This window comes from Leuresthes tenuis, unplaced genomic scaffold (assembly GCF_036924035.1).
Source record: "Leuresthes tenuis unplaced genomic scaffold, fLeuTen1.0.hap1 SCAF_11, whole genome shotgun sequence".
NCBI lineage: Eukaryota > Metazoa > Chordata > Actinopteri > Atheriniformes > Atherinopsidae > Leuresthes > Leuresthes tenuis.
The window spans coordinates 34,830,437-34,856,972 of record NW_027325365.1 but is presented as its reverse complement, the minus strand read 5'-3'; the positions used below and the strand labels follow the sequence as shown (position 1 = coordinate 34,856,972).

Below are 26,536 nucleotides of genomic sequence, written 5' to 3'. Positions count from 1 at the left end.
ATTTAAATATTAAAAATATCTCTAAGTAGATAAATATTGTTGTAAATGTGCAAAAAAAATTCAAAATTTCACTTCACTTTTTAAACATCGTATGAAGCTAAATGTGACAAAATGTTGCTGTTATTTTCAGCTTGAGCCGCTTTACAAACGGCAACCCATAGTAAGTCATCTCAGTCATTTCTGATTATTTGCGTACAGTGACAGGAGGTGGCAGTAACACTGTTGATGTCCCATTACAGACGGAAACCTGCCAACAGGCTAGAATAGAAGAAGACGAACCATAGCAACGGTCAAACAAAAATGGCGCTCTCGTCGGCTAAAATCTGCTCCACTTTAACCCTCTTCTCTTCATTTGTCTTTATTATTTCTGCCACTTCAGACGAAAATAGAACAAGCGGCGACTTTAACTCTAGCACGCCGAATGACAAGAGCGTTATATATAATGTTACGGACAATTATACAACACCAGAGCCCACCGTGTTTGAGTCAACAACACCAACAGTGGCGTACAACAGCAAAGAGGAGCCCGTGCTACCCGTCTCTGGCCGCCTCCTCACCCCGGTGACCAACGGTAACTGCCGCTAAATGCTGAACAATTCATACGGGCTAAACGCAGTTCTCTGTACAATATGCCAATCTATTATTAGGATGAATTTGGTTCACCGTGTTTATTTTGTTTTGTTAACTTGAAAAAAACGATCTGTGTTCCTGTCCGTGTAGAAGGATCACACAGTGAGGAAACATTGGAAATATTACTTTTGACAGCTACACACTGCACCCTGTAGATGTTGCAGTATGACAACTAGTTAAGTCTTCAACTTCAACAAGTTTTTCATCCCCTTGCTGACTATCCTTTAGCTTTACCTGCTTAGTCCTGTTCAGAGTTGTCAGGGGGCTGGAGCTGTCATTTATTTAGATTATTTAGATCATTTGACAGAGACATTACACAATCAACTAAAAAAAGATCAAGCTGTTGTGTGTAACATTGATTCTAACCTTAGCTTTGGTATGTGTGTTTGTTAGTTGACAGGTTGTGTCCCTGTGATGAGAAAAGGGATATGTGTAACATCAACTGCTGCTGTGACAGAAAGTGTAATAAGGAGGTGGCTCTGTTCACCAGCTGCTCTGTCACTGCTGTAAGGCAAGTAATCTGTCCACAGGGAAGCGCCATGATTCTGCTTACTGTAGTTCAATGATGGAGACAGAGGCTTACTGTAAAAAGGCCCACTAGTAACAGACTGCATTAGTCCCTCTGAGGTGCTGGAAGTCTTTCAATGTTAAATATCTGTGGTGGAAGTCGTGAGTTTTACTGAGGCAGTGCAAAACTCCCATGAAAAAGCTGGCAATGCTGTATGATACCTATGATTCCACAGTTTTCTCCCATGTTTTTGCACAAAACTGCAGCAGCTCACCTTTCTTACGTACATCTCTCTGCAGTGGCATCAAGCAGCTGTGCAGCTATGATGTAGCATATTACACTTTGAGGACTACAATAGATGGCTACTCAGAGCTGCAGTCATCTGTCCTGAAGGAGGCAAACTATGACATCTTCTGCATTCAGTCACACAACCGTAAGTCATCAGAAGTGCTCATTTACATTGAATATGATTTTTTAAAACTGTATTACTTTTAAACAATCAAAAATCAGTAGATTTTAAATATATTACTATAAACTTATGGGCTTTGCAGCCCAACTGGACGTGAATAGATATGCAAACTCCCGATGCGGTAGACCTATTTTGTGTGACAGATTCAGAGCATTGTTGAATTATAACATCCCTGTTGATTGGTATGGATTTAAAAAAAAAAACACGCAACAAAACCTGTTTCTGCTTCTGTCTGTTGGCTTGGTGTAGGTGTCGATGGATTGTCTCATCCCTCGCCTGCTCTTCCAGCTCACACCAACTTTGAGTCGCTCTTTAAACATTTCACCAGCTTTATATTCGGCTCAGTGAGCAGTAACCAGGTGCTCCCTGCTGAAGTCCAGTCCTCACCTGGATATCAGGTGAGTCCTTGTCTTGATGGATTTAATTAGAATTACCATAAACAGTGAGTTTCCTTTCATTTTACAATTTTTGAGGGAAGAACAAAATGAAATGCATGAAAGTATGTTTAATACTTTCACTTTATTACTTTACTCAAGGTAGCCAATGTTAAGCAGACAGAATGACGTCAGAAAATACTGGTATTACCATTGAAGATGCCCCCGCCACTTTCAAATTGTTCGTTTGGCAGCATTTTGGGTACGTGCCGGAAATGATAAATGGCAGTAGAGTGTATGATAAGACATGGTCAATATGCAAGCATTGTATGAAAATAATGCCGTATACCGCTGCAATTTTGTTTCAATTTGTGGAAAAATTAGTTTATTAAAAGCTCATGCTTACATCATGCATGTAAAGAGTTATAATAAAACATTTCAAAATGCATGTGCAACTCGGTTAAATAAAAGTTTGTTGATCCAGTCATGTATTTTGTCATGATAGTTTACTTAAAAGCTCGTCTCGTTTTGTTCTTGTGCTCCCAGTATCGTGTCTCATCTTGTGAGCGCATCGTCACACCATTAGTTGTTCCTGTGGAAAAGAGAGATAAGCATATAAACAGCATACAGAAATAAGATGAAACTACGAGAAAGTTTTGCATCTGCTGTGGTACAGGACATTCACTGGATGTGTGTGCACAGCTGGATGAAAGGACTCACAAGGAGAAGATTGTTTTTTTAAATGAGAAAAGTGTCTGTTTTGGCTGCTTGTGAATTGGACACATCAGCAAGGATTGTAGAAAACGGATGTCCTGTAAGAAATGTGGGATGAGGCATCCAACCATTTTTCACATTTCCCCAAAGGAGAAGAAAAGTGACATCCAGCAAATGGATGAATCGTCAGAGTTAACAATGGATGGCACTTTGATGTCAAGTGGTTTAACTCAAGACTGTAAACTTCCTATTGTTCCAGTGAAGGTTAAAAGAAAGAATGGTGACAAAATGATAGCCACTTACACTTTCCTGGATCAAGGAAGCACAACAGTATTTTGTACTGAGGGTTTGATGCACAAACGATAAAGAACTTGCTTACTTCTAAGAACCATGGGCCAGGAGAAGGTTGTGAGTAGTCATATTGTGTCGAGCTTGGAAGTGACTGGTCTGACACAAGAAACGTTCTGTGAGTTACCCAAGACCTACACTCAAGACAGCATGCCAGTTCACAAAGGAAACATCCTCACACAGAAGAATCTACAGAAATGGCCACATTTGAAAGGGATGTGTTAGCCCGATTTTTTCATTGGAAGCTCAAGAACAAGCTGGAGAAATCGTTTATCAAATAAAGTATTTATTAGTGGTCACAAGTAGAGTATATTGCAGCGCTGGACTCGGAGTGCCAGAGCTCCCGCAGGAAATCCGTCAGGCCGAGCCCCGATATCCAGAAACATTTCATGTTTATATTCAGCTTTATCTCACAGAAGTTGTACTTGTCAGAGTATAATTGGCCAGTTTTGGGTGACATGCTCAGGCCAGCTGCTGTCCTTGTTGTGTTCTTTGGATGTGATAAACAATGTGTGTGTGTGTGTGTGTGTGTGCTGTTTTAGGCCTGGATCTAATGTACCAGACCTATCTACTCTAATAGAGATGTTTTGTCTGACCCAGTTGTTTATGTCCTTCTAAGGTCTTGGACCCTTTTAAGGTCATCTGTTGTGCAGTATGAGCAGAGTGGAAAAGTACCAGCTAGGAACAGAGGTTATTTAGGAAAATACAGAATATGAATTTATAATGTCTAAGATCAAAGCCAATTATAACAGATGCAATTGCCTGAAATTGACGCCAACATTGAGTTGTTGATTGGAATTAATGTTCCTGAGGCTATGGAATCATTGCAAGTCATAAACAGCGATGTTGGTGGACCTTATGCAATTAGAACTATGGTGTGATGGACCATTGAATGGTGCAGAGGCCAACAATGAGAATCTGTTGGCATTAACAGTCAATAGGTTCAATTGTAAGTTTGGAGGACCTCTAGCAACAACCGTTCAAGATGGATTTCCCTGAGCGTAGTATTGAAGAGCAGCTTGCAATGTCAAAAGGAAGATCACAAGTTTATGGAAATGGTCTCAACTTCTGTGAGATACGAGGATGGTCATTATCAGATTGGTTTACCAGTGAGGCAGAAGGAGCTCAACATGCCCAACAACTGGAAAATCATTGAACAGCATGCTCTGCAGCTACTGAAGAGGCTTCAGAGACATTCATCTTTTAGTGAAGACTATGCTGCATTTATGGATTACCTTATTGTTAGGGGTGGGCGAAATGACGATATTAAATCGTGAACGATTGAAACGTGAAGACGATCCCTAACGATCTGTCAAACTGCAGAGATCGACTGATCGTCTCGGGCACATTCTATAAATTGCAGTTCTATGCTGATGCACCGACGCACCAGACGTATTACGCCGTCAACCTGACCGACCAATCACAGCGAATTACGGGCAGTGACGCGCTTTCTCACCCGCCTCCTTGTTTGTGTGTGTAGCAGTGGCCGCATGGAGAGCCATGGCTGAAAGCCAAGCGGAGGAATTGGTCGCTACAAAAAAATTCCACCTCCATTATATGGAATTGGTTTGGATTTTCCGCAACTGATCAAGTGCAAGCAAATGTAATTTGCAAAGTTTGCACAGAAACGGTTCACATGTTGGGTGGCAACACGACGAACCTGTCCAATCACTTGAAGAGGAAGCATCCCAAAACAGTATGCTGAGAGCCAAACAGCGAGGGGCCCGGCGGCACCGGCACCGCAGGGGAGGCAGCAGCTGGCTAAGACCAAAACAGACAACATTAACACAGGCGTTTGACAACGTCACTCTTATGACAAGTCAAGCAAGCGATAGAAAGAGGTAACAGAAGCAGTTTTATCTTTTATCCTTTTAACCTTTTATCTTGCAAGGGGTTCGAACGTCTGCTTCAAGTAGTTGACCCGCGGTACGAGCTGCCCAGTCGAAAATACTTCTGCAACACTGTCTGTTTTTCACTTTTCAATTAAGATTGTGATAAAATTGAACTCGTGATTTATAAAAAAAAAATCATGATTTGATATTTTTGCCATATCGCCTACTTATTGTTAAAGGTTATACTGAAAAGGTGCCTCAGGATGAACTGAAGCGTGATGAAGGTAAGGTCTGGTATATACAAGTTTTCATGGAATTTAATTGAATTATCAGTTCTTACAAGGTCCAGATCTTACCAGTTCTCTTATTAGAGTTGTGACTCGATTCAGGAAAGAGCCAGTGGTGGTAATAGTAGATATCGAAGCAATGTTCCATCAGGTCAAAGTACCACCTGAAGATGCTGAGGTTTCTGTGGTGGTCTAATGGAGATTTAAATCAAGATCTGGTTGATTTCAGGATGACTGTGCATCTCTTTGGGGCACAGTCCCCTAGCTGTACCAATTTTGCACTCCAGAGATGTGCAGAAGATGATAAGGACCAGTTCAGCCAGGAAGCAGAGTGTCTGTCTGTACCTACGGAGGAGGAAGCAGTGTCACTACACCATGAGTTTGTTTCCATCTGTTCTAAGGTGGTTTCTAGCTAACAAAGTGGATGAGCAACAGACAAGCAGTTTTAGTTGCAATACCAGAAAGTTGCCGAGCCAAAGAGGTAAGAAGAGGTACCAAGACCTGTGGAGAGAGTCTTTGGAGTAAAATGGTGTATAAAATCAGACATGTTCAAATTTAAGATCTTGCTCAAAGAAAGACCATTCACCAGAGGAGAAATTTTCTCAACTTTAAGTTCCATCTATGATCCTCTTGGTATGTTGACTTCAATTGTGTTGACTGCAAAGAAAATCTCGAGAGACCTTAGCGGGACAGCACTTTGATGGGATGACATGATTCCTGAGATGGCTGCTAAAGAATTGGAGACTTTTATAGTTATCAGATGTACCACGGAATTTTGAAGAAGTAGTTACTTCAAGACTGCATCATTTCTGCGATGTAAGTGAAGACGGTTATGGGACTGTGACTCTGAAAATCTATGACCATTCCCAGGATGGAGCTTATTTCTGCAACAATGGCAAGTGGCATTGACAATAGTGCATCTGTGCTTAAATGTATTGGGAATGAAATAACCAGATTTAAGATCTTTGTTGCAAACAGAGTTGCAGAAATTCTCAAGGCCTCCAACCTGTCTCAGTGGAGATATGTAGAGACTGCAAATAAACCTGCGGATATAATATCAAGAGGTGTGAAAGTGGATGAACTTGTCAAAAGTCCTTTGTGGCTGTCAGGACCCAGTTTTCTGCTTCAGTCTGAAGGGGAATGGCCTGTTAACCATGTGCATCTCGTTTCTTCAGATGATCCAGAAGTCAAAGTGGTTGCTGTCAATGTAACAAATCAGATCACAAAGCTGATCCTGTGACTGTTATGATTCCATTTTTTTCTTCATGGACTTGTCTGATGAAGTCAGTTGCCTGAATCTTGAGATTTAAGAGCTGGCTCTTGGCTTGCTGTCAGAAGAGATGACAGCTGGGCGAAACTTTTGCTCAGTCAAAACTAGAAAAGGAACAACAAAAACAAGTGCTAAAGAAAGAAATGGAGCTGGATTATGGGAAGAATTTTTCAAACCTTTCCGGACAGAAGAGGATTTGTTCAGCAGGTTCAGATCAAGACAGCTGGATCGTCCCATTACGAAAGTTTGTTTGCTTCAGGAAGGTGAAAATGGACATGGAGCCACATCATGAGACTATGACCTTTTTGACTGGTTTGACACTTGACTCTGACTATACTGCGTTGGATGCAGAACACTGACTTTGATTCCTTTTCAGAATGAAGATTCTTGAAGAAAGACGACTTTTTACGAATATAAGACTGCATGGACAATTGTAGATCTCATTTAATCTTATGTCTCATACTGGTTTTAAATGGGATCATTATTATGATATGATAATTTGGGGCTGGTGTGTTGGAGCCATGATATTTTGATATTGGGTTTTAAGAGTTGGTGTCATGTTTACTTTGATTATTGTTGTTTGGTTGTCACGGTGACAGTTACGCAGATCACATGGCCAGGGTGGATGCTCAGTGTCAATTGTTATGGAAGTTTTTAATCGCTTCCTTCCTAATACCTCTGATGAGCAATGAAATAGAGAAACTTACTTTTTCTGCCGGCCGGCTAAGTTTTTATTCTTCGTTGCAAGGAAAAAGATCAGTCAGTCCACACCATTCAGCGGCAATGGTATGAAAAGATACAGACAAAAGGAACACAAAGGATTTATACCTGAGGAGGTGGGCTTTGTTCTTTAGATGTGTAATCACATCTCCGGGGGGGGGCAGGATGCAGTCTTGATGGTAATTAAGAAACAGGAGTTTAAAACAATTATCTTGTCTGAGTGTTAATTAAGAGGTAAATAGTTTAAAACAATTAGCGTGTCTTGGTGATACAAATGGTTAATGTGGATTGGAGAGTCTGTCAGTCCTGAGACAGAAATTTTACCATCACACAATTTAAACACCTTAGATTTGTTTCTTAGTGTCTTTTTTGTAGACAGAGGGGTTGAGCAGATGCAAATACTCTTTGTTGATCGCACAGTAATAATTAGAAAGTAAAATCCTTTTCTGATTGCTGTGTTTTATTTTGGGTTTGGATTATGAGTTTTTTTTTGCGTACTTAATAAAATTTAAAACCATATTTGGATCCCAGCAAGTGTTTTTGCGCCTTATGGAAGCCATCCGTCTTAGCCTCTCAGCGGCATCAAATAGTTCCAGAAGCAGCTACACCATCAGCTCAGTTACAATACACTCCATAGCATATGAATGATATCAAATTTATATTAGCTCCTGGCTTCTGAGCACTAAGCATGATGGTGTGTTTCTACCCATGTAATGTATATCGTCTGTACACTACTTTTTGTATACCACGTGGTGGAAATGTTATGCACCATATCATTTTCAGTTTCAGGTAAAATATTTGAACAGTACTACACAATTGCTGACTTGCTTTATTGCGAACTAGAAGACAATTTGAACCCAGCACATGCTGGCTCTGTAGAGTGAAGGAAAAGCAACATATAAGTGTGCAGCACCTGTTGTAGCACCAGTTGGCCAAGAAAATAAAGTGTGCAAAGCTATTATTAAAACATGAAATAGGTTTGTATTTGTTTACATTTTATTGTTTACTATGAAAAGCCAGATGTGTTATTCACTTGTATGTTTTAAACATTCTATTTTGTGGAAATCTGTGGCTAAATTTATGAGTGGTCCAGCTTGTTCATTGTGTACTGATGGTGTGTGGTTTCAGTTTGGGGATGTGATGGTGACAGCTGGAGAAAACAGCGAGAGACAGATGTTCTATCTGCCGGCACGTGGTGTCACCTCTGAGTGTCTGGACAACAGTCCTGCAGGTACCACTGGGGGATGAGTGAGGACTACAGTAATTTAAGAATACTCTAAATACGTATCGCTGCATGTTAGAAGAAACCATACCTTTCAAATGAAGGCTTTATTTAGGAAGGCTCACAGATAGAATACACCCATGCTGTAAGATTACAAACTCATCAGTTAGACTTTAAACATATTTCTGCCTGATTTCTCTTTAAATTAAACTAACCATTAGTGGATTCAATTCCCAATTACTAATTTAAAGGGGAACGCCAGTATTTTTAAACTAGACCTTATTTCTGGCATAAAATACGTTTATGTACTCACCAAGAACAGTTTGGCGAAAGTCGACGTCCCGGAAGATATTTAGATTCTTCGAGATCCATATAACGGAGTGAACGGGGCTTAGACGATGCAGCCTCTAAATAAGGCATTATCTGTCTTTATTTCACCAATACTTTAAGAAGAATGAACGCGTACTGTTGCACTGTTAGTTCATAGCTGCAATGTTGTTGTTATTGGCGGCTATCGGGGGGGCTTATAGAGGGCTTCCTGCACACTCGTCTACTGGGATGACGTCATTGACGCCCGCCGCTGCAGCACAGCTCATTCAGGACGTCCATCGTATTCAAAGTTGTCGTCCACGTCATCAAAATCTGATAAATATCCTGCCGTGTTGCACAAAACTATCAGCAGCAAACTCTGTGTGAAGTTAGCCGACTGTCACAGAGCACGGAGTGAATGAGCTGTGCTGCAGCAGCGCACGTCGACGATGTCATCCCAGTAGACGAGTGTGTGGAAAGCTAGATTTAAAAATACCGGAGTTCCCCTTTAATGATTAACAGGAGCAACTCTGAGTTTTCAAAGTTAAAGAGCCCGTTCTCAATATAGAACTATCGTAAACTGATAAAAATCTTGTACACTGATTAATAGGGACTGTCAGAAGGACTCAAATTGAAGTAAATTGTTTTCGTAACAGTTCTTGAGGAAAATTCTTGAATCACATTTGGTGTCCTCTCACAGACTTTGATGCAACATGGTGATTTTTAATTGGTCATCAGTAAAAAACTGAAATGGGAAAGGGAAGGGAAACCATCTGCAATTTAAAGTCTTATAGAACGTGGTTTTCTGAGCTAAACCCTTCTATTTTCAACGCTTTAAAAGAGGAGTGGTGGCTTCTGTCAGCTAAAAATAGTTTATTTACAACGCTATCTCTGAGGTTACTCATAGGCAAGTCACGCGATTGCTGTCAATGCATGACGCTTACTGAAAAGATTGTCTAAAGTACAACACAAATAAAAGTGAAACAGTAAATACTGTTTAGTCTGAACTTCTCTTTGTAACCTTTGAGCTTTTGACATTTTCTTATTTGCTCAAATCAAATCAAATTTTATTTATATGGCACCTTTCATACTTTAAAAGCAACGCAAAGTGCCTCACAGAGGCTAAAAACAACAATGATAAAACATACCAACCCTCACACCCCCATAAATACCAGAGAGACACAGAGACACCCACACGCACACATACACAAAAGCTGAGACCCACTGCACCTATTTGAGAGAGACATGGCCGAGACATGCTGGTAGTTTTACATTTCACACATCCTACAGAATAAGAATAATAAGTACATTTTATTTTTTATAAAATAGTTGTCTTTAGTTTTACTGGGTTCATTCACAGCATTCTTAAAGGATCAGAGCTGTCTGTGTTCCCGGCGTTTGGTCCTCGATCGGGACTGCAGCTCCCTGCCAGCCCTCAGCAAGGACACCTACTCTAACATCCAGCTGTTTGCTGTGAGTATCACAGTCTCAAAGATTTTGACAGTGTGATGTTTTTTACTTTCCAGGAATAGGAATATGAGTAAAGGAGCATTCCAATACATTTATTGGATGTTAATTGGACATTTCTAGTTCTCTTTGCTCATACAGGTTCAGCAGTTGTGGTTGCCGTGATTGAATTGCAGGTTTTTTGTTTGTTTTTTTTACTTCTCAGAACTTCAGAAATTGCTCTCCTCTTGAATAACAAGGCATTCCTGCTAAACTTTCTCTTATATGATATAACCCTTAATATCATATTTATAATATGTAAGACAAATATATATATTTTAAGAATTTTAACTTTCCCTTACATGTTTTTATATTTGATAATTTCACGACTAACTCTGACAAAAAAAGGGGAACAAAACCAACATAAAGGAATGAGGAATTAGTTTATTTAGTAATCAAAGCAACTTCACTCCTGAAAGGAGGATGCATGAGGTGTGTCAATCAGCTAATCAGTGGTGCAGGCACGAATGAGTGAGTGACACATGATGAGTGAGGTATGGTGTTAAATGAAAACCAAAGTGCATGGAATGAAAGAGGAACAGAGGTTCCCTCTCTGAACCCCGGCCCTCTTCAATGGCGAACATTTTATTGTGGGAACACCGCTGTTCCCAATAAACAATGACCCGGCCACGCCTACTGGGCACCTGCAACACAAAAGACAAAGTCACGATAGGAAAAATGACATGGTTAGAAAAAATATGAGCCTTTATGCAGGACCAGTGTGTGTGATTTGGAGGTTCTGTGGACAGAAATGTAATATAATAAGATGTTTCCATTTGTATGTAATTGTAATTGGTTGTAACCAAGGAATAGCTCTAGTGGGACCATTCGTAAAAAAAATCCAACAAGATTATATGATTGGTTCAGTTTTTCTGTTTGCTAGCAGATTAATTCAAAAGCCCTAGGTTGATTTAAATGAGAATTTTACCAACTTAAACGTGGTTAATATTTATTGCTTTTCTGGGTCTAGCTCCAGAATTTTTATTCAGTCTTAGTGGATAGATAAGGTCTCAAAATGCTCTTGTTTTGTTGAGGAGACAGCCGGTGTTTTTTTCTTTCTGCATAAGGAGGGTTACTCAGTTTGTTGTAATCTCACCACAAGATGCCATCAAGTCCTGCACTCTGGTCCTTTCAAAAAAGAACTTTATTGAAACTTGAATTATGTTAAGCTAAAGACATTAAACAAAATACTTTCTGCTCAACAGGGGAAGAACACAGATGCAGAAGTAAGTATTCCTGCACTAAATATGTTTCTGGTCAATTATTTCTGAACCAACTATATTCACCACAGACATAATTTCCATGGACAAATTTGTCTGTTATAGCTCCTTAAAAGTGATTATTACAATGTCTTAGATATTATTATTTGTTTAAATATTTCTGGAAGTGTCAATGACGCATCAGTTTATGAAGCTATATGAATATAGGGCCAATAACTCCATGTTATATATGGTACTTGTTTTAATTTGTTTTGAAAACTGTCTCACAAAAGCTTAGACCAGTGTGTACATTTCCTGTGTAAAGAGGATGTTGTGTTGCAGTTTTGAATTTAGTTAATTTATCAGTGCAGTCAGACCAAAAGTAAATGCACAATCCTCCTTCAGCAAGGACACCTACTCTAACATCCAGCTGTATGTGAGAGCTCTTGGATGCACTTGTTTCTCTTCTCACAAGATGACTAAATGTCTGCTCTCTGTTCCCAAACTTTTTAAAACTTTTAGCTCTGTCTGATCCTTTTGACAGCTGTTTCATAGCCTATATCACTGATAGATTCTGCAAATCTCACAATGCCCTGTTGGCCCAGTGCTGATGTTCTGAATTTAGTTGGCGAGGCATTTTGTAATATAATATTACTATTATTGAAGACAATAAAGTAATCAATGAGCAGCGGAAACCGTAACATCACTGATTGTGTATCTTGCTGGTTTTGCTTGAGGTTGTTGATGTGGAGGCTTCAGTCATCGTGCAGTCTACTGAGGGAACTCAGACTGAGCTCACAGTCGGAAGTGGAGACGACCTTAGTCCCGTTCTCCTCAGCCCCACCCTCTGTGCTAATGTGGTGCTGAAGGTGAGTCAGCTAAGTACAACACATCACTGTTTGTTGGCTATTTTCGATTAAAAGCTTCTATTTAAAAGTAAACTAATCGCTTTCCTTCAAAAACGGCACAAAGCTCTGGTATTAATTTATAAGTGGCATGTTTATGTCAGTACGGTCTTTGAACTGAACATTGACATTTTACTTTAAGGACTATGAGAAGCTCTACCACAACATCAATCTTTACAGAGCTGAAAAGTGTTCACTCATTATGAACTTAATGAGGTCATGATTAAAAGTGGTGTTGTGTTGGGCTCCATTGTATTAAAATAGGTGTATTTGATTTGTCATCCTTCCATTTAGTTTGTTCTAAAGTGTGTATTTATTGTGGCAGTCTTGTTCCGGTTTCACCGTTACATTCTGTCTCTTGGATTACATTGCTCTTATAGTCATGTAAGTCTTAAAGACTTCAAATTGCACAGAAACTACACAACAAACATCAACTGATCTTACAAGTATGCCAAGACACTTGTAACCTCAGTTTAGCTTAACTAAATATTTCTTGCTCATACTGAACAATGAATTTCTCTAACCCTGAAATGCGTTTCTGTGTGCAGACATGACTCAAACAAATATGTACAATTGGAAAAGTACATTTGATTCTCTGTTTAAAAAAAATGCTAGCTTGTCTTTTGTTTATTTTTTTTTTTTACATAGCTAATGTAGAGCTAACAGCTCTACATTGGACAGGCTGCACATGTATCCAGTTCTAGACCTAATTTTGTATATGGAGTGAAAGCAGTTGGTATAACTATATGTAGTTGTGTAGTTATACTATATGTAGTAACTGCTTTCTATCACATTAAGTAGTTACTATAAGTAGTTGACTGCATGAACTAAAATATTTATTGTCTTATTATGTTGAATTGATTAGATTTTTTAGTATATATCCATTTTTACATTTCAGGCCTACAACATAGTCCAAAAAAAACAAAAAAAACCACAGTTTTTACCACTTTTTAATTTTCCCATTCCTTATTACAATACTTGAAAGACGTTCTGACATTGAGGATACCAGGTGATGAAGTGTTTCATGTGTTATTTTGTCCCATTCTTTCTGCAAACACGTTTTAAAGTGTGCAACAGTACAGGGTAGTGATTGTTTCAAAGTTCTCCAACATTCTCTTTTGGAAATAAAGGCAGTGCATTCCACGGTTTTGGAGCTGCTATTTGGAAAGATCAGTCTCCTTGAGTCGTGAAGCGAGTGTGAGGGACTGTTAAAAGATTCTGAGTGGATAACCTCATACTGCGAGAGGAAGTGTATGGTTGAATCAAGTCATCAATGCAAGGAGGAGCCTGTCCATGTAAAGCTTTAAAGGTTAAGACCAAAATTTGAAAATTGATTCTAAAACTGACTGGTAGCCAGTGAAGCGACTTCAAAACAAGGGTTATATGAGTTCTTCTGTTTGAGCGAGTCGGAAGTCTCACAGCAGAGTTCTGGACTGCCTTAAGACAAGCTAGCTCCTTCTTATTGCGACAAGTGAACAAACTATTACAGTAGTCTAATTGTGAGGAGACAAAAGCATGAATTATCATCTCCAGTTCATTTGTTGTCCTGATCAACAAGATCGGTCTGAGTTTTGAGATGTTCCTCAAATGAAGAAAGCAGTTTCTTATTAATTGTTCTGAGTGATGTTCCAGGGACAAAGCCTAATAAAAATTTCGGCTTCTGTGAGAATCCTAAATCGCCCAGTTGCTGTTTAATCTCAGAGATGGCACAAAGGATGAAGAACTCATTCCAGAAGATAGCAGTAATGCAACTTTGAGAGATCAACTGCGGTTCAACTTGAAGAAGAAAAAAAAAGGGGTAGAACCTCAGAGGTGAAGATGGACAGAGGTTCAGGGACATGCAAAAATCTGTGTCTGTTGATTGTGGAGCAATTTCACAATAATGCTCAGTGGTGTAAAATTGTGAAAATCTTCCATGTTCCATAATCTACAGTACATAATATCATCAGAAGATTTAAGACATCTGTAGACACAGCTCAGTTGTGGATGTCTGTGATCTTCAGGCCCTCAGGCAGCACTGCATTAAAAACAGACATGATTCTGTCCTGGATGTGACCACAGTTCATCGCGCCATCCACAAATGCAGGTTAAAGCTCTATCATGCAGAGAAGAAGCCATATGTGAACATGATTGAAAAACATTGCTGTCTTCTCTGGACCAAAGCTCATTTAAAATGGACTGAGGCAAAGGAAAACTGTTATGTGGTCAGATGGATCAGAATCTGAATTTTTTTTGGAAATCATGGACGCTGCATCCTGTTGACTAAAGATGAGAGGGAGAGCTCGTTATCAGTTCTCAGTTCAAAGCCTCCATATCTGATGGTATGGGGGCCCATTAGGGCTTATGTAACTGGAAACTTGCACATCTGAAAAGGCTCCATCAATGCTGAGAAGTATATATAGGTTTTAGAGAAGGCCTTGCATATTTCAGCAAGACAATGTTAAACCACATACTGCATCTATTCCAACAGCATGGCTTCATAGTAGAAGAGTCTGGGTGCTGGACTGACATTCAAGAAGACCCAGGACTGTTGAGCAGCTAAAAGCCTATATCAGATAGGAATGGGAAAACATTCCTCTCCCAAAGGTCCAGCAGCTGGTCTCCTCAGTTCCCAGATGTTTACAGACTAAAAGAAGAGGGGATGCTACACAATGGGAGACATGGACCTGCCCCAAGTTTTTTTTTTTTAGATGGGTGGTTGCCATTGACTCCAAGATATTTTTCATAAGAAAAAAAAAAGTAGAATGTCTCACTTTTAACATTTGATATGTTTTCTTTGAGCTTTGTGAATCACCACTTTCTTTTTTTATTCACATTTAAACAGCCAAACTTCTTTTGTAATTGTAGTTGAAAATCAAAGGCTTTATACTTCCTTGTCATCTAGACTAATCCAAGACTTTTGTCTCCTCAGGTTATTTATGTGATAAAGTACAACTCAGCTGGTGAGGTTGTGAATGCAGTGGTGTCTGTGGTGCTTGGATTTGTCCGTGAAACTGCAAAGCTTCTGGAACAGGAGTTTCGCATCATGTATATTCAGGTATTATAATGAGTCATTATCTGTGAATCAGATCTTTCAGCTACAAAATATTTTTGTTTATAACAGGACATAATTTGATCATTTAATACAGTACTGGCATATTTCCTAAATGATAACACATCTCAGATAGAGCTTTTGTCCACATTGTACATTTGTCTGAGTGACAGTGCTTTCTGTCAGTTATTTTCAATCAGTGTAAAGCAAATGCTGGATAGGGGCTGGATAGTGTAGTGGTATGATTGCCACCTTTCGTGTGGCAGGGTTCAAATCCCCTGCTTGAAAGGTACTACCTCCAGTAGGGGTCCTTAGGCAAGACCCCCTTACCCTATCTGCCTACCTGTAAGTCCCTTTGGATAAAAGCGTCTGATAAATGCATAAACATAAACAAATGCAGCTACCTTTAAGAAAAAGGTAGCACATATATTATTTTTTCAGATGACTCCTCCTTCTTTTTGCAGCCATTCTGAGAACTTCACAGTTTATTTTTAGGCAACCAGGCATATGGGCAAAACCTCTGAACCAGCAAAATGAAAGATGATTTGTTCTAACTGTGTCTGAGTATGCCAAGCGGGAGGCTTTGACATAAAATATATAAACAAAGAAAAGCATGGGGGCCCATTAGGGCTTATGTCCCATGCGTGGGAGTAAATTGGCACTAAATGTTTATGGCCTAGAGTCTGTCCAGCCGCTGACAGCAGATCACCCTGAAGAATGAGTCAGTATTCCTCTCCCAACCTAAAAGATGCCCAGAACTGGGCTCCCTCTAAAAGTCGTGCTTGTGTAATTCGTTGTACTGATGTCTCTTATGGATTGTGTCACACAACAGGCAAATGTGGCTACCAATACTAATTTTTACTTTATACATGCTTCCATTAGGTAACACTATTAGACAGCATGGCATACATTTCCATTGTTATGCTGATGATACTCAGCTGTACTTACCTATGAAACCAGATGAAACCAATAGGTTGGTCAGACTACAAGCCTGTCTTAAAGACATAAAGACCTGGATGACTCAGAACTGTCTGCTTTTAAATTCAGACAAAACTGAAGTTGTTCTCTTTGGACCTGAGCGCTTCAGCGAGAAATTGACTAGTTTAATAATTACTCTAGATGGTATTTCCTTGGCTTCTAGTTCTACAGTGAGGAACCTTGGAGTTATTTTTGACCAGAATTGATCATTTGACGCACATATAAAACTGGTTTCTAGGACTGCCTTCTTTCACCTTCATAATATTGCTAAAATCAGGAACATCCTGTCTCAGGGTCACTTCATGATTGGACTACTGTAATTCTTTATTATTAGGCTGTCCCACATATTCTCTGAAAAGCCTCCAGCTGATCCATCAGAGTTCTGATGAGAACTAACAGGAGAGATCATGTTTCTCCAGTTTTAGCTTCTCTTCATTGGCTCCCTGTTAAATTCAGAATAGAATTTAAGATTCTTCTTCTCACATATAAAGCTGTTAGCCCAATTGTTTCATTGTAAGCCCAAGAACAAGCTGGAGAAATCTTAAGTTAAACGAAGTATTTGTTAATGGTCACATGTAAAGTATATTGTAAAGAGTGCCAGAGCTCCCGCAGGAAATACGTCAGGCTGAGCCCCGATATCTGGAATAATTTCATATTTATATTCAGCTTTATCTCACAGAAGTTGTACTTGTCAGAGTATAATTGGCCAGTTTTTAGTGGCATGAGCAGGCCAACCACCGTCCTCGTCTTGTTGGATGTGATAAACAATGTGTGTGTGCTGTTTTAGGCGTGTATCTAATGTACCAGACCTATCTGACCCAATAGAGATGCTTTGTCTGACCCAGTTGTTTTGTCTCGCTATGTCATCCTAAAGTCTTGGACCATTCAAGGACATACATTGCATTTGCATGAGTAGAGTGGAAAAGTACCAGCTAGGAACATAGGTCATTTGGTAAAATATAGAATATGAATACATAATGTCTAAGAACAAAGCCAATTATAACATCTCCCCCTTTTGACATGATTTTATCATGGTGCAGCACAACCAGACAGGAGATTCTTGTTATCCCCCTTTTGATATAACTTCATTGTGTGAGCTGTTATGTGTAAGCTGTTCTTCTTTGCGATTATCAGCAGCAAGCAAGTCTTCATTGCACATGCATGTGTAAAGAATAAAACAATTGTAATGCGTTAGCTAAACCTTTCTGTATCAGGAGTGTTTATCATGATGCTGGGAACAGAACCTCTTTCCCAGAATAGTTCAACCTTCATTACTCAACTGATCATAACTCTGCAATGAGCACATTTCTTGAAAAGCTATAAGTATCACGCCTGTACGTGTATGCAAGGAATAGAAGTATAAATGTTTTAACAGTTCTTAAAATTATTCTTTATGTATGTGTCCTTGAACCCAATCTCTGTGTAGAATCTTCATTTTGGTCCAAAAGTATATGTGGTTTGAGCAGTGTCAAGGCTCTGCTCACCCATAAGTACCATCACAACACATAACAATAATTAACTAAGCTACAAACATTTCTAAAATATTGAATTTGAAAAAAATTGCTTCAGGCAGTTAACATTACCATCAGAATCATCCACTGTTTGCAGCGAATAGGAGCAAAAAACCCGATGACTGATATCTGGGAAAATTCTCTGGCCCCATTCCCACTTGGCGACCGGCCACTTGATTACCTTTCAATGCCTAAGGTCCCGCTCCGAACAGCTGATTCACACAAATGGCAATGGATATATGTATGATTGGCTATGATTAGTAATTGGTAAACTTAAAATTATTCAGCAACAATGTCAAACTAAAGAGGAATTAACCAAATGATTAAATGAAAAGCATTTCGGAAACCAAACTGTATACAATAAACAACCTAACATCATTAGGAATATTGATGAACGTCACAAAACAGTACAGACATTTAACCATGACATGTGAATAGGACCCTGTTGAGAAATGATGATGAGTAATGATGCAAGTAGTGTAAAAACTGGCAATTTCTTTTAAGTGAAAATTTTATGATGACCATGCGCCGAGTGGTGCAGTGCAGCTCAGTCTCTTGTGGTCCAATCCTGTCACTGCTTGGTATTTGGTTCTCCTTCTGGCTGAACATCAGTTCAGCAGTCTGATCCAGAGCTAACTCGGAAGGAGAGGTTACCAGCACTTCACTTCCACAAAGGGGTCTTTACCACCCGTTTTCCCTAACTAATCTTTTTCTTTGGGACAATTCAGGAGAGAATTTAGATATATTTTGTTGACAGTGGTTGAAGATTGTGTGGTTGTTCAACCATTATCTTGGCATGATGGGCATGACTTCCAGACGTTCAGACGGACACACGGTCAGTCACCTGGCTGTGAGTCCTGTAGTGGTTCTGCTGCTGATGCAGTTAATCTAACCTGTGGATGAATGTTAGCAGGAGAGAGAACTGAGCAGCTCAACAATGCAACATGTCATCATCACAATGTTCTACATTCAGGAATTGCCTTTTAACAGGTTCAAGCCCAGTATTCTTAGGTCGTCCAATTAAGTTTTCATATGAACCCCAAACAAAAACAAATAAACAACCGGAAAAAAAATGAAATTAAAGCTGCAAGCAGCGTTGATCGGGCCCGAACATGTGCGCATGTCGGGGTAGGCGTTAGACGCCGGCCGACACACGTCGCTCAGCACAGCTGTCCGTCAAGTGTGGAGCAGGCTGTGAGAATCCCATCTATATGAAGACATCATCAGCAGGGTTTTTGAAAATTCGTAAGGAGCGCCACTGAGCCATTTAGTTCCAACTACACTCTCTATTCTTTACATACGTAAGAGGTCGTCAGCGTGGACGTGTGTGCCAAGTTTCATGACCTTGCGATGATGATATGGCTTTCAACCCACAAACCGATCACATGATCTTAGGCGCCTGGCCATGGACACACCATTTAGACTTTGGAAAATTTGATCACAAGTTTTAATCCCCCCATGACTGAAGAGTCTGTCCTCTTAATTCAGTGTTTAGAATGTTTAGATCAAATTTTAGCATAATCGACTTAATTCTAAATTGTTACTTAATACTAGCTTCTCTTTAATTCTTACCAGTGGCTGTGTTTGGTGATGCTGAGCCATCCACAGACAGTTCAGGATCAACATTAATTTTTTTCTGCTCCATTTTAATTAGAAACACTTCATGTGGTACCAACAGTGTGACATCTTCTTATAACATCATGTGATACAATAACATCTTTACATACAAAGGTTTATTTATTTATTTTTTTAAATTTATCTTAATCATTTATTTATTTTTTGAGACGAGCCTTGTGCTGCTATTTTTTTCCTTAGCAGTGCCACAGCATCGTGAGAGAAATAAAAGGATACCTTCGATCAAACTCATTTTGACAGGTGACCTCTGACCTCTTATCGATCAATCAAATTAATATGACAGGTGACCTTTGTTTGACATCCGGGGATATGACTTTTGACCTCTTATCGATCGATCAAGCTATTTTGACGTGTGACCTTTGTTTGACAGAGATCAGCCATCTGTTGAGGAGGCCTTTGACATCTAAGGAAGGGGGAGTTTATGGCTAGGGTTAAGAATGATTACAGCTAAGGTCAGGAGGTTGTGAGAAATATATTAGTTGAATGTTTAAATAAGAGAAAGGGTTAGGGTTAATAGAAAAGGTTAAGTTGTAGAAGCGGTCAGCATTTTAACAGCTTCAAAGACCGGTCCCTGTAAGGTAAAGATGGGAAAATAATTAGATGTGTGGGGTGGGGTATTGTTCGACCCCAGGTTTGAGGGCCAATGGGTGGACAGGGGAGGGGTTTCGAGTAAAGGATAAAAACCCTGAGACAGTCAGTGTGTAGAGAACGACTTTGGGGTGAAAGATAGCTGATTCAAGATGCCAAGGACAAGAAGCAGAGTGAGTGTAGAGGAGAAATCTACGCAGGCCCCGGAGAGGACGTGTGCTCTGCAGTCTCTCATTTGTGAGACTCCGGTAACGATATTTGAAGATCAGCCCTTGATACCAAATGCTCCCAAGAAAAGGATGGTGTTTCTGTGCAGAACGCAGCAACCGCCGCCCGTGTCTCTACGGGAAGAATGGTCACTGGAGCCTTATGGACTGCGGGGAAGATGGGGCTATGTGTTCATGTATGAAACAGGTGACCTCTGTCTGTATCAGCTTGACGAGGAAGGTGAGAAGCCGGGACCTCTGACCACTGTGGGTATGCTAACTTCCAACGACTGGGGAGTGTTGAAACTAGCGATACCGCGTCATATAGAAGGAGGCAAGGGCTCGGCTGAGGAGGTGTTAACAGTGAAAGAAGAACCCGAAGAAATCCCAGCAACGTCTGCAGCCAAACGGCCGAGACTGGAGAGTCCGAGACTGAAGAATCCTCTGGATGATGCTGAGCTGGCCAAAACAAGGATGGTTTTCACTGCTGTGTGGCAATCGAAAACAGGCGTTACAGGCCGTTGGTTCTTCCGTGCAAGCCACCGGAAATCTAATGAGAATGAAGACGGGGATCTTTTTGTTCTTGAGTGCTATAGCTCTGACTGTGGTGTGTTTAGGACGCTGTTAGCAATACCTCATTCAGCCTGGGTGGAGAAGATGAATGATATAGCGGATCGAGTTTCCATGCTGTTCCGCAGTTGCCAGAACTGGGGTGAGATTCTAGCAGTCAAGAAAACCCTGGCTGTGTAGACCTCCCTCCGCTGAGAACCCTCCTCCTCAACCTCAATAACCACACCCCCTTCAGGTTTATAAGGACACACTCCAGCACAGGTCATACACCGATCAACACGAGGAACAGGATGAGAACTAGCGTCCAGAAGACATTGTGCGAGGAGATCACTGACCGCGATCTGGAGAATGCTTCTCCGTCGCTATTGATGCATACAGGGAGCCCTTCTGCAACATCCACATCACCGCAGTTTGGATCACCAGACAGCGACAGATACTACCTGGAGCCGTATCACCCTCCTTCACCAGCGACTTCGTCTGAGTCTTTCTTCTCCTCCAACTCCTCCTCTTCTCGCAAGATCGAGTTCTCAAATTCGGCGCCTGATGACCGCTGCTTAACGCTCTACCCAATAGGATCCGCCATGGCTATAACAGCGGAGGAAGCTAAATCTAACGAAATGGAGGACTCTCAGCTTCCACCAGGCCAGGGGTCCCCTGCACACACTCAGGATGCCGGAGGAGAGGGTGAGGACGAATTTGATGGATGGGTCCCCTCAGGTTTCATCAAAGTTGTGAAAACTGCAGTGATACACCTCTTGAATGAGACCATCAAAAAATGTATGATTGAATCATGCTACGGGTGTAGTGTCGATCACCCTAGTTTACGCCAATGTCAGTGCAAGGATGTGCTCGAGGACGACTTTTTTCATGACCATTACTACACTCTGATGCGGAAACTTTATAATCAACGATTCATTGCTTCCATTCAACATCTTCTAACTGCGCGTAACATTTGTGAAGATGATGCCAGAGTCAGGGCTGTGGCAGAAGCTTACTTGTACGAACTAACTCTGGTGAAACAAATCAACACTTCTATACACGATATGTACGAGCAGTTGATTGGAGAAGATGTAAAGAAATTGCAGCAGCTTCAAACCATGACAAAGTTCTGGGAGGGTTAAAAGAGGGGTGTTACATTCCTTCTTTCCATCAGCCGGATGTGTTTAGACTAATATTGTATTCGTGTGATGTTGTTATAACATTTAACTTTTCTTAAATCCTATATTACTAGCATTCCTATTACTAGCATTAGAGAAAAAATAAAAGGTTGAAATATACTTGCGTTTTGTGTTTTCTGTCATTACAAGCCAGAGTTTGTATAAGGTGAGATGGCTGAAACGAGGTTAATGAAAAAGGTTTTCTACGATCCTATCCACCCTGGTAGCTTTGGGGGAGTAGAGAGGTTGCGTAAAGCTGTACAGGACGAAACGGGTAAGAAAGTCACGTGCAAAAAAGTGCAAGACTTCTTATCAGAGCAAGATGCATATACTCTACATAAACCTGCAAGAATACATTTTCCGAGAAACAGAGTCTTTGTCACCAGCCCCTTAAAACAATTCCAAGCAGATCTCTGCGACATGCAGGCCCTGGCTGAGTACAATGATGGGTATAATTATCTATTAACCGTCATTGACGTGTTTTCAAAAAAGGCTTACGTTCGCACTATGAAGAGAAAAACAGCCGCAGAGGTCGTAAAGGCTTTTGAATCCGTTTTTAGAGAAAGCGAGACCCCTAAAAAACTTCAAACTGATGCGGGGAAAGAATTTTTTAACAAAAAATTTAAGGCATTATTAGAGAACCACAGAGTTGTGCATTTGCTACTCCGAGCGAGGTAAAGGCGTCTGTGATTGAGAGGTTTAACCGCACGTTAAAAACCAGGATGTGGAGATATTTTACTGCTAATAACACACGTCGATACCTCGACGTCCTGCAGGATCTCGTGGAAAGTTACAACCAAAGTTACCACACGAGCATCAAAATGAAGCCTGTAGAGGTGACTCTAGAAAACACCTTTAAAGTTTTTCAGAACCTGTACGGCTCTGCACGCGATCGACGCTGCAAGGACTCAAGGATAAAGTTTAAAAAAGGAGATCTTGTAAGAATATCTAAACTGCGAGGCGTGTTTGACAAGAAATATGAACAAAGTTTTACAGATGAAGTGTTTACAGTGACCGAGCAGCTTGCATGATCTCCCCCTGTATACAAACTCAAAGATTTTGATGGAGAACCTATCGAAGGTTCCTTTTCAAAAAGTTAAACTGAATAAAGACAAGATGTATCAAGTGGAGAAGATATTAAAACGACGCAGCATCAGGGGTGTAAAACAGGTTTTTGTCCGTTGGAAAAACTGGCCTGAGAAATTCAACAGCTGGGTCAGAGCCAGTGACCTTCACGGGGTATAAAAGAACCTTCACTACTCCTAGCCCGCAACATTACACCATGAACCGAACGGTAGAGGATGAGGGGTTTTATATCACCCTGCCCTCCAACGCTAGTCTCAACGTCTTTAAGAATAATACCAGTTCCAGTTTCCGCGTGGATTTAGCCCAGCATATCGATTTGGAAGGTTCGTGGCAGGTTGCCTTGACGGAGATTTCTTATCCGTACACATGGCATAATGCCCCCAGGGACCAGGCTTTTTTTGAATGGAGGAAAGCGGGGCTGGAAAAGTTCTACTGCCAGAATATAGGATGCGGACATTTCAAGGATTTGAATCAGCTCAAAGCCGAGATTGAGGATCACCTTAGAAAAATAGGTTCTGATATTTATTTAGTCGTGAACACGGTGGAAAATAGACTCATGTATCAGGCAGGTGCTCAGTACCACCTGCGTTTTTATCCACCACTGAGCTACATGCTAGGTGTGGAGCCTGGCAAATGGATCGTATTTGATAAAAGGAGTGCCCCTTACCCGATGGATTTAAAAGCAGGTTTCTACCAGCTTTACTGTTACAGCGATGTGGTTGCTCCTCAGATAGTCGGCGATGCTTATGCCCCGCTCTTGCGAACAGCTAGAGTAGAGGGTAAGTTTGGCGATATAATTACGCATACTTTTAACCCTGTCAACTATCTACCTGTAGCAAAGAGGCATATTGAAAACATCCACATAGAGATTAAAACGGATCAAAACACTCCGGTAAATTTTACTTATGGGAAAACCGTTGTGAGACTACACTTCCGACCCGTGATATCACAACGCGTATTGAAATGATGGTCATTCACTCTGATATCACAGAGAGAGTAAGAGGGAATATATATATATATATATATATATATATATATATATATATATATATATATATATATATAAAAACGGGTTGATCACAGACTCATTAGTCACTATCAAGCAAACGTTCAGTCAGAGGTCACCTCAGTGTCTGTGTCTGTGTCAGGAGGAGGACGACAAAACAAAGCAACATGGTTCAGATAAACATGAGGGATGATCCTCACCGCTTCGTAAACTATTACCAGAACCAGGTCGGAAGTACCCTGCCTGGTTTTTATGGAGCACCTGTAATGTACGGTCACGGAATAGGCTCTATATTTTCAAAATGATTTGGCTTCGTAGCCCCCCTTGTTAAAAAAGGTTTTGCTATAGCTAAGCCTCATCTGAAAACAGCAGCTACAAACATTGCCTCAGATGTCATAGGCAAAACCATGAGAAGGATCTCTGGTCCTGCAGAGACAGGAGGACAAGAAGGATCGGGTATCATGGTTCTGTCACGAAGACCAAGAAAGCGGCCGCCGGGTGAACGTGTGAGGAGGTCACAAATAGTGAGGCCGCTCAAAAGAAAGAAGTCAGTTGGAAGGATCAAGCCTAAAGGGAGGAAGTCTGCACGGAGCAGGGATATATTTCACTGAATCATAAATAGAGAGAGAAAGAGAGTAAAACATGGCTCTTTTGCATCACAAATCCCCTGAGTGCACCCTGGCAGAACTGGACTTATTTTCAGTCCCTATGACCCAGCTTTCTATCGAGGATAAGATCTACACGGAAATTATGCCTCTATCCGCTATTACTGAGAATGGTCCGATTGAGTTTTTTATACCGGGAGATTGTGAAAAGTGTCTGGATCTCAATGATACCTTGTTACATCTACGCGTGAAGATCACCAATGCAGACGGCCCAAACTTGGCGAACGACGCATCTGTGGGTCTCATCAATTATCCTCTCAATACACTATTCAGTCAATGTGATGTTAGTCTGGGTGATAGATTAATTTCACTGTCTAGTGCCACCCACCCATATAGAGCTATGATCGAGACTCTGCTAAACTTTTCTGAAGACACGTTAAAGAGTCAGTTCAGCGCTGGTCTTTATTGTAAAGACACAGCCGGCGCCATAGACTCTATAGTAACCAATAATGGGCCAAACAGAGGGCTAAACCAGAGGTCTCTCTGTACAGCTAATTCCAGAGAAGTACACCTATTGGGCCCCCTCCATGGGGATATATTTTTCTGCGAAAGGCTCCTGCTGAACTCTGTGGATATGAGAGTTAAACTACCCAGAGCCAGTGAGGCCTTCTATCTCATGGGAACCAGAGACTCGACTTACCGATTAATGATATTAGGAGCCTCTCTTTTTATCAAAAAAGTTTCCGTCTCCCCCGCTGTTCGTTTAGGCCACACATCGGCCTTAATGAGAGGAAACGCTCTCTACCCACTGTCACGAGTGAATGTAAAAACATACTCCATCCCTGAAAATTCGAGGATATGCAATCAGGAGAATCTCTTTTTGGGAGCGATGCCTAAATATATTGTTTTAGGTATGGTGCACCACGAGGCATTCACGGGAAGAAGGGACTTGTCACCCTTCAACTTTAAACATATGGATATAGAGTATCTAGCTCTTTGTCAGGATGGTAAACAAGTTCCCGCCAAGGCGTTCCAGCCTCAGTTCAACCAAGGCATTTCAGTCCGGGAATTTTACAATTTGTTCACAGCGACAGGTCGTCATTTAAAAGATCTCCCTCTGAGTATCACACGTGAAGAATTTAACAACGGTTACTCGCTGTTTATCTTTAATCTCAATCCTGGTGAGGATAGCGACGCCTTGTCACCTGTTTCTAATGGGAATTTAAGACTGGAGGCGAGGTTTAGAGTTCCGCTACCTCACACCACAACCCTCATTGTCTACGCATGTTACGATTCCATTTTGGAGATCAACTCGAGAAGACAGGTGCTGGTGGACTATTATTAAAAGAGTAAGCATGAATAACCACCAACTGGAGAGCCTGTTGCACCATCTACTGGGTGACCTATTTTGTGGCGTGTGGGCTAGTGACCAACTCCCCTTGCTCACACAAACGTTTACAAAGCCGGCTTACTTCATTGTGAACACACATCCTTCTCACATGCCTGGGGAGCACTGGCTAGCTCTGACTCTGGAGGAGAACGGTCAAGCCACCTTTTTCGACTCTTACGGGCTACCGCCAGATTTTTCTCACTACCCCTCAGACATTGTGTCATTTCTGAAAGACCGATCCCTGAAGATAACGTACCATAATCGCCAACTTCAGAACACCTTGTCCACCGTGTGAGGTCAGCAGTGCGTTTATTACCTCTGCCACCGGGCGTGCGGAATGTCTCTGCAAGTATTATCCTCCTACAGTGACAATGTTCTTAAAAATGATGTGATGGTATCTAACTTTGTGAAAAAATATCAGAGATGCATCAGAAAGCACAGTGCTACCTCATTTCATCACGGAGCCTGTTCTTTACAGAT

The 26,536-nt window shown here is 40.9% G+C and overlaps 1 protein-coding gene across 1 annotated transcript in view; it reads left to right on the top strand.

The window, feature by feature from the left end:
* The first annotated feature begins 274 nt into the window (after positions 1 to 274).
* tctn1 (tectonic family member 1) overlaps positions 275 to 26,536 on the top strand; it is a 60,066-nt gene continuing 33,804 nt past the window's right edge. The window contains exons 1-9 of the mRNA XM_072396290.1: positions 275 to 571; positions 1,024 to 1,141; positions 1,438 to 1,571; positions 1,857 to 2,005; positions 8,281 to 8,383; positions 10,044 to 10,156; positions 11,395 to 11,415; positions 12,126 to 12,257; positions 15,205 to 15,330. Coding sequence (XP_072252391.1) covers positions 301 to 571; positions 1,024 to 1,141; positions 1,438 to 1,571; positions 1,857 to 2,005; positions 8,281 to 8,383; positions 10,044 to 10,156; positions 11,395 to 11,415; positions 12,126 to 12,257; positions 15,205 to 15,330 — 1,167 coding nt within the window. The 5' untranslated portion in view covers positions 275 to 300. The remainder of the gene's footprint in view (positions 572 to 1,023; positions 1,142 to 1,437; positions 1,572 to 1,856; positions 2,006 to 8,280; positions 8,384 to 10,043; positions 10,157 to 11,394; positions 11,416 to 12,125; positions 12,258 to 15,204; positions 15,331 to 26,536) is intronic.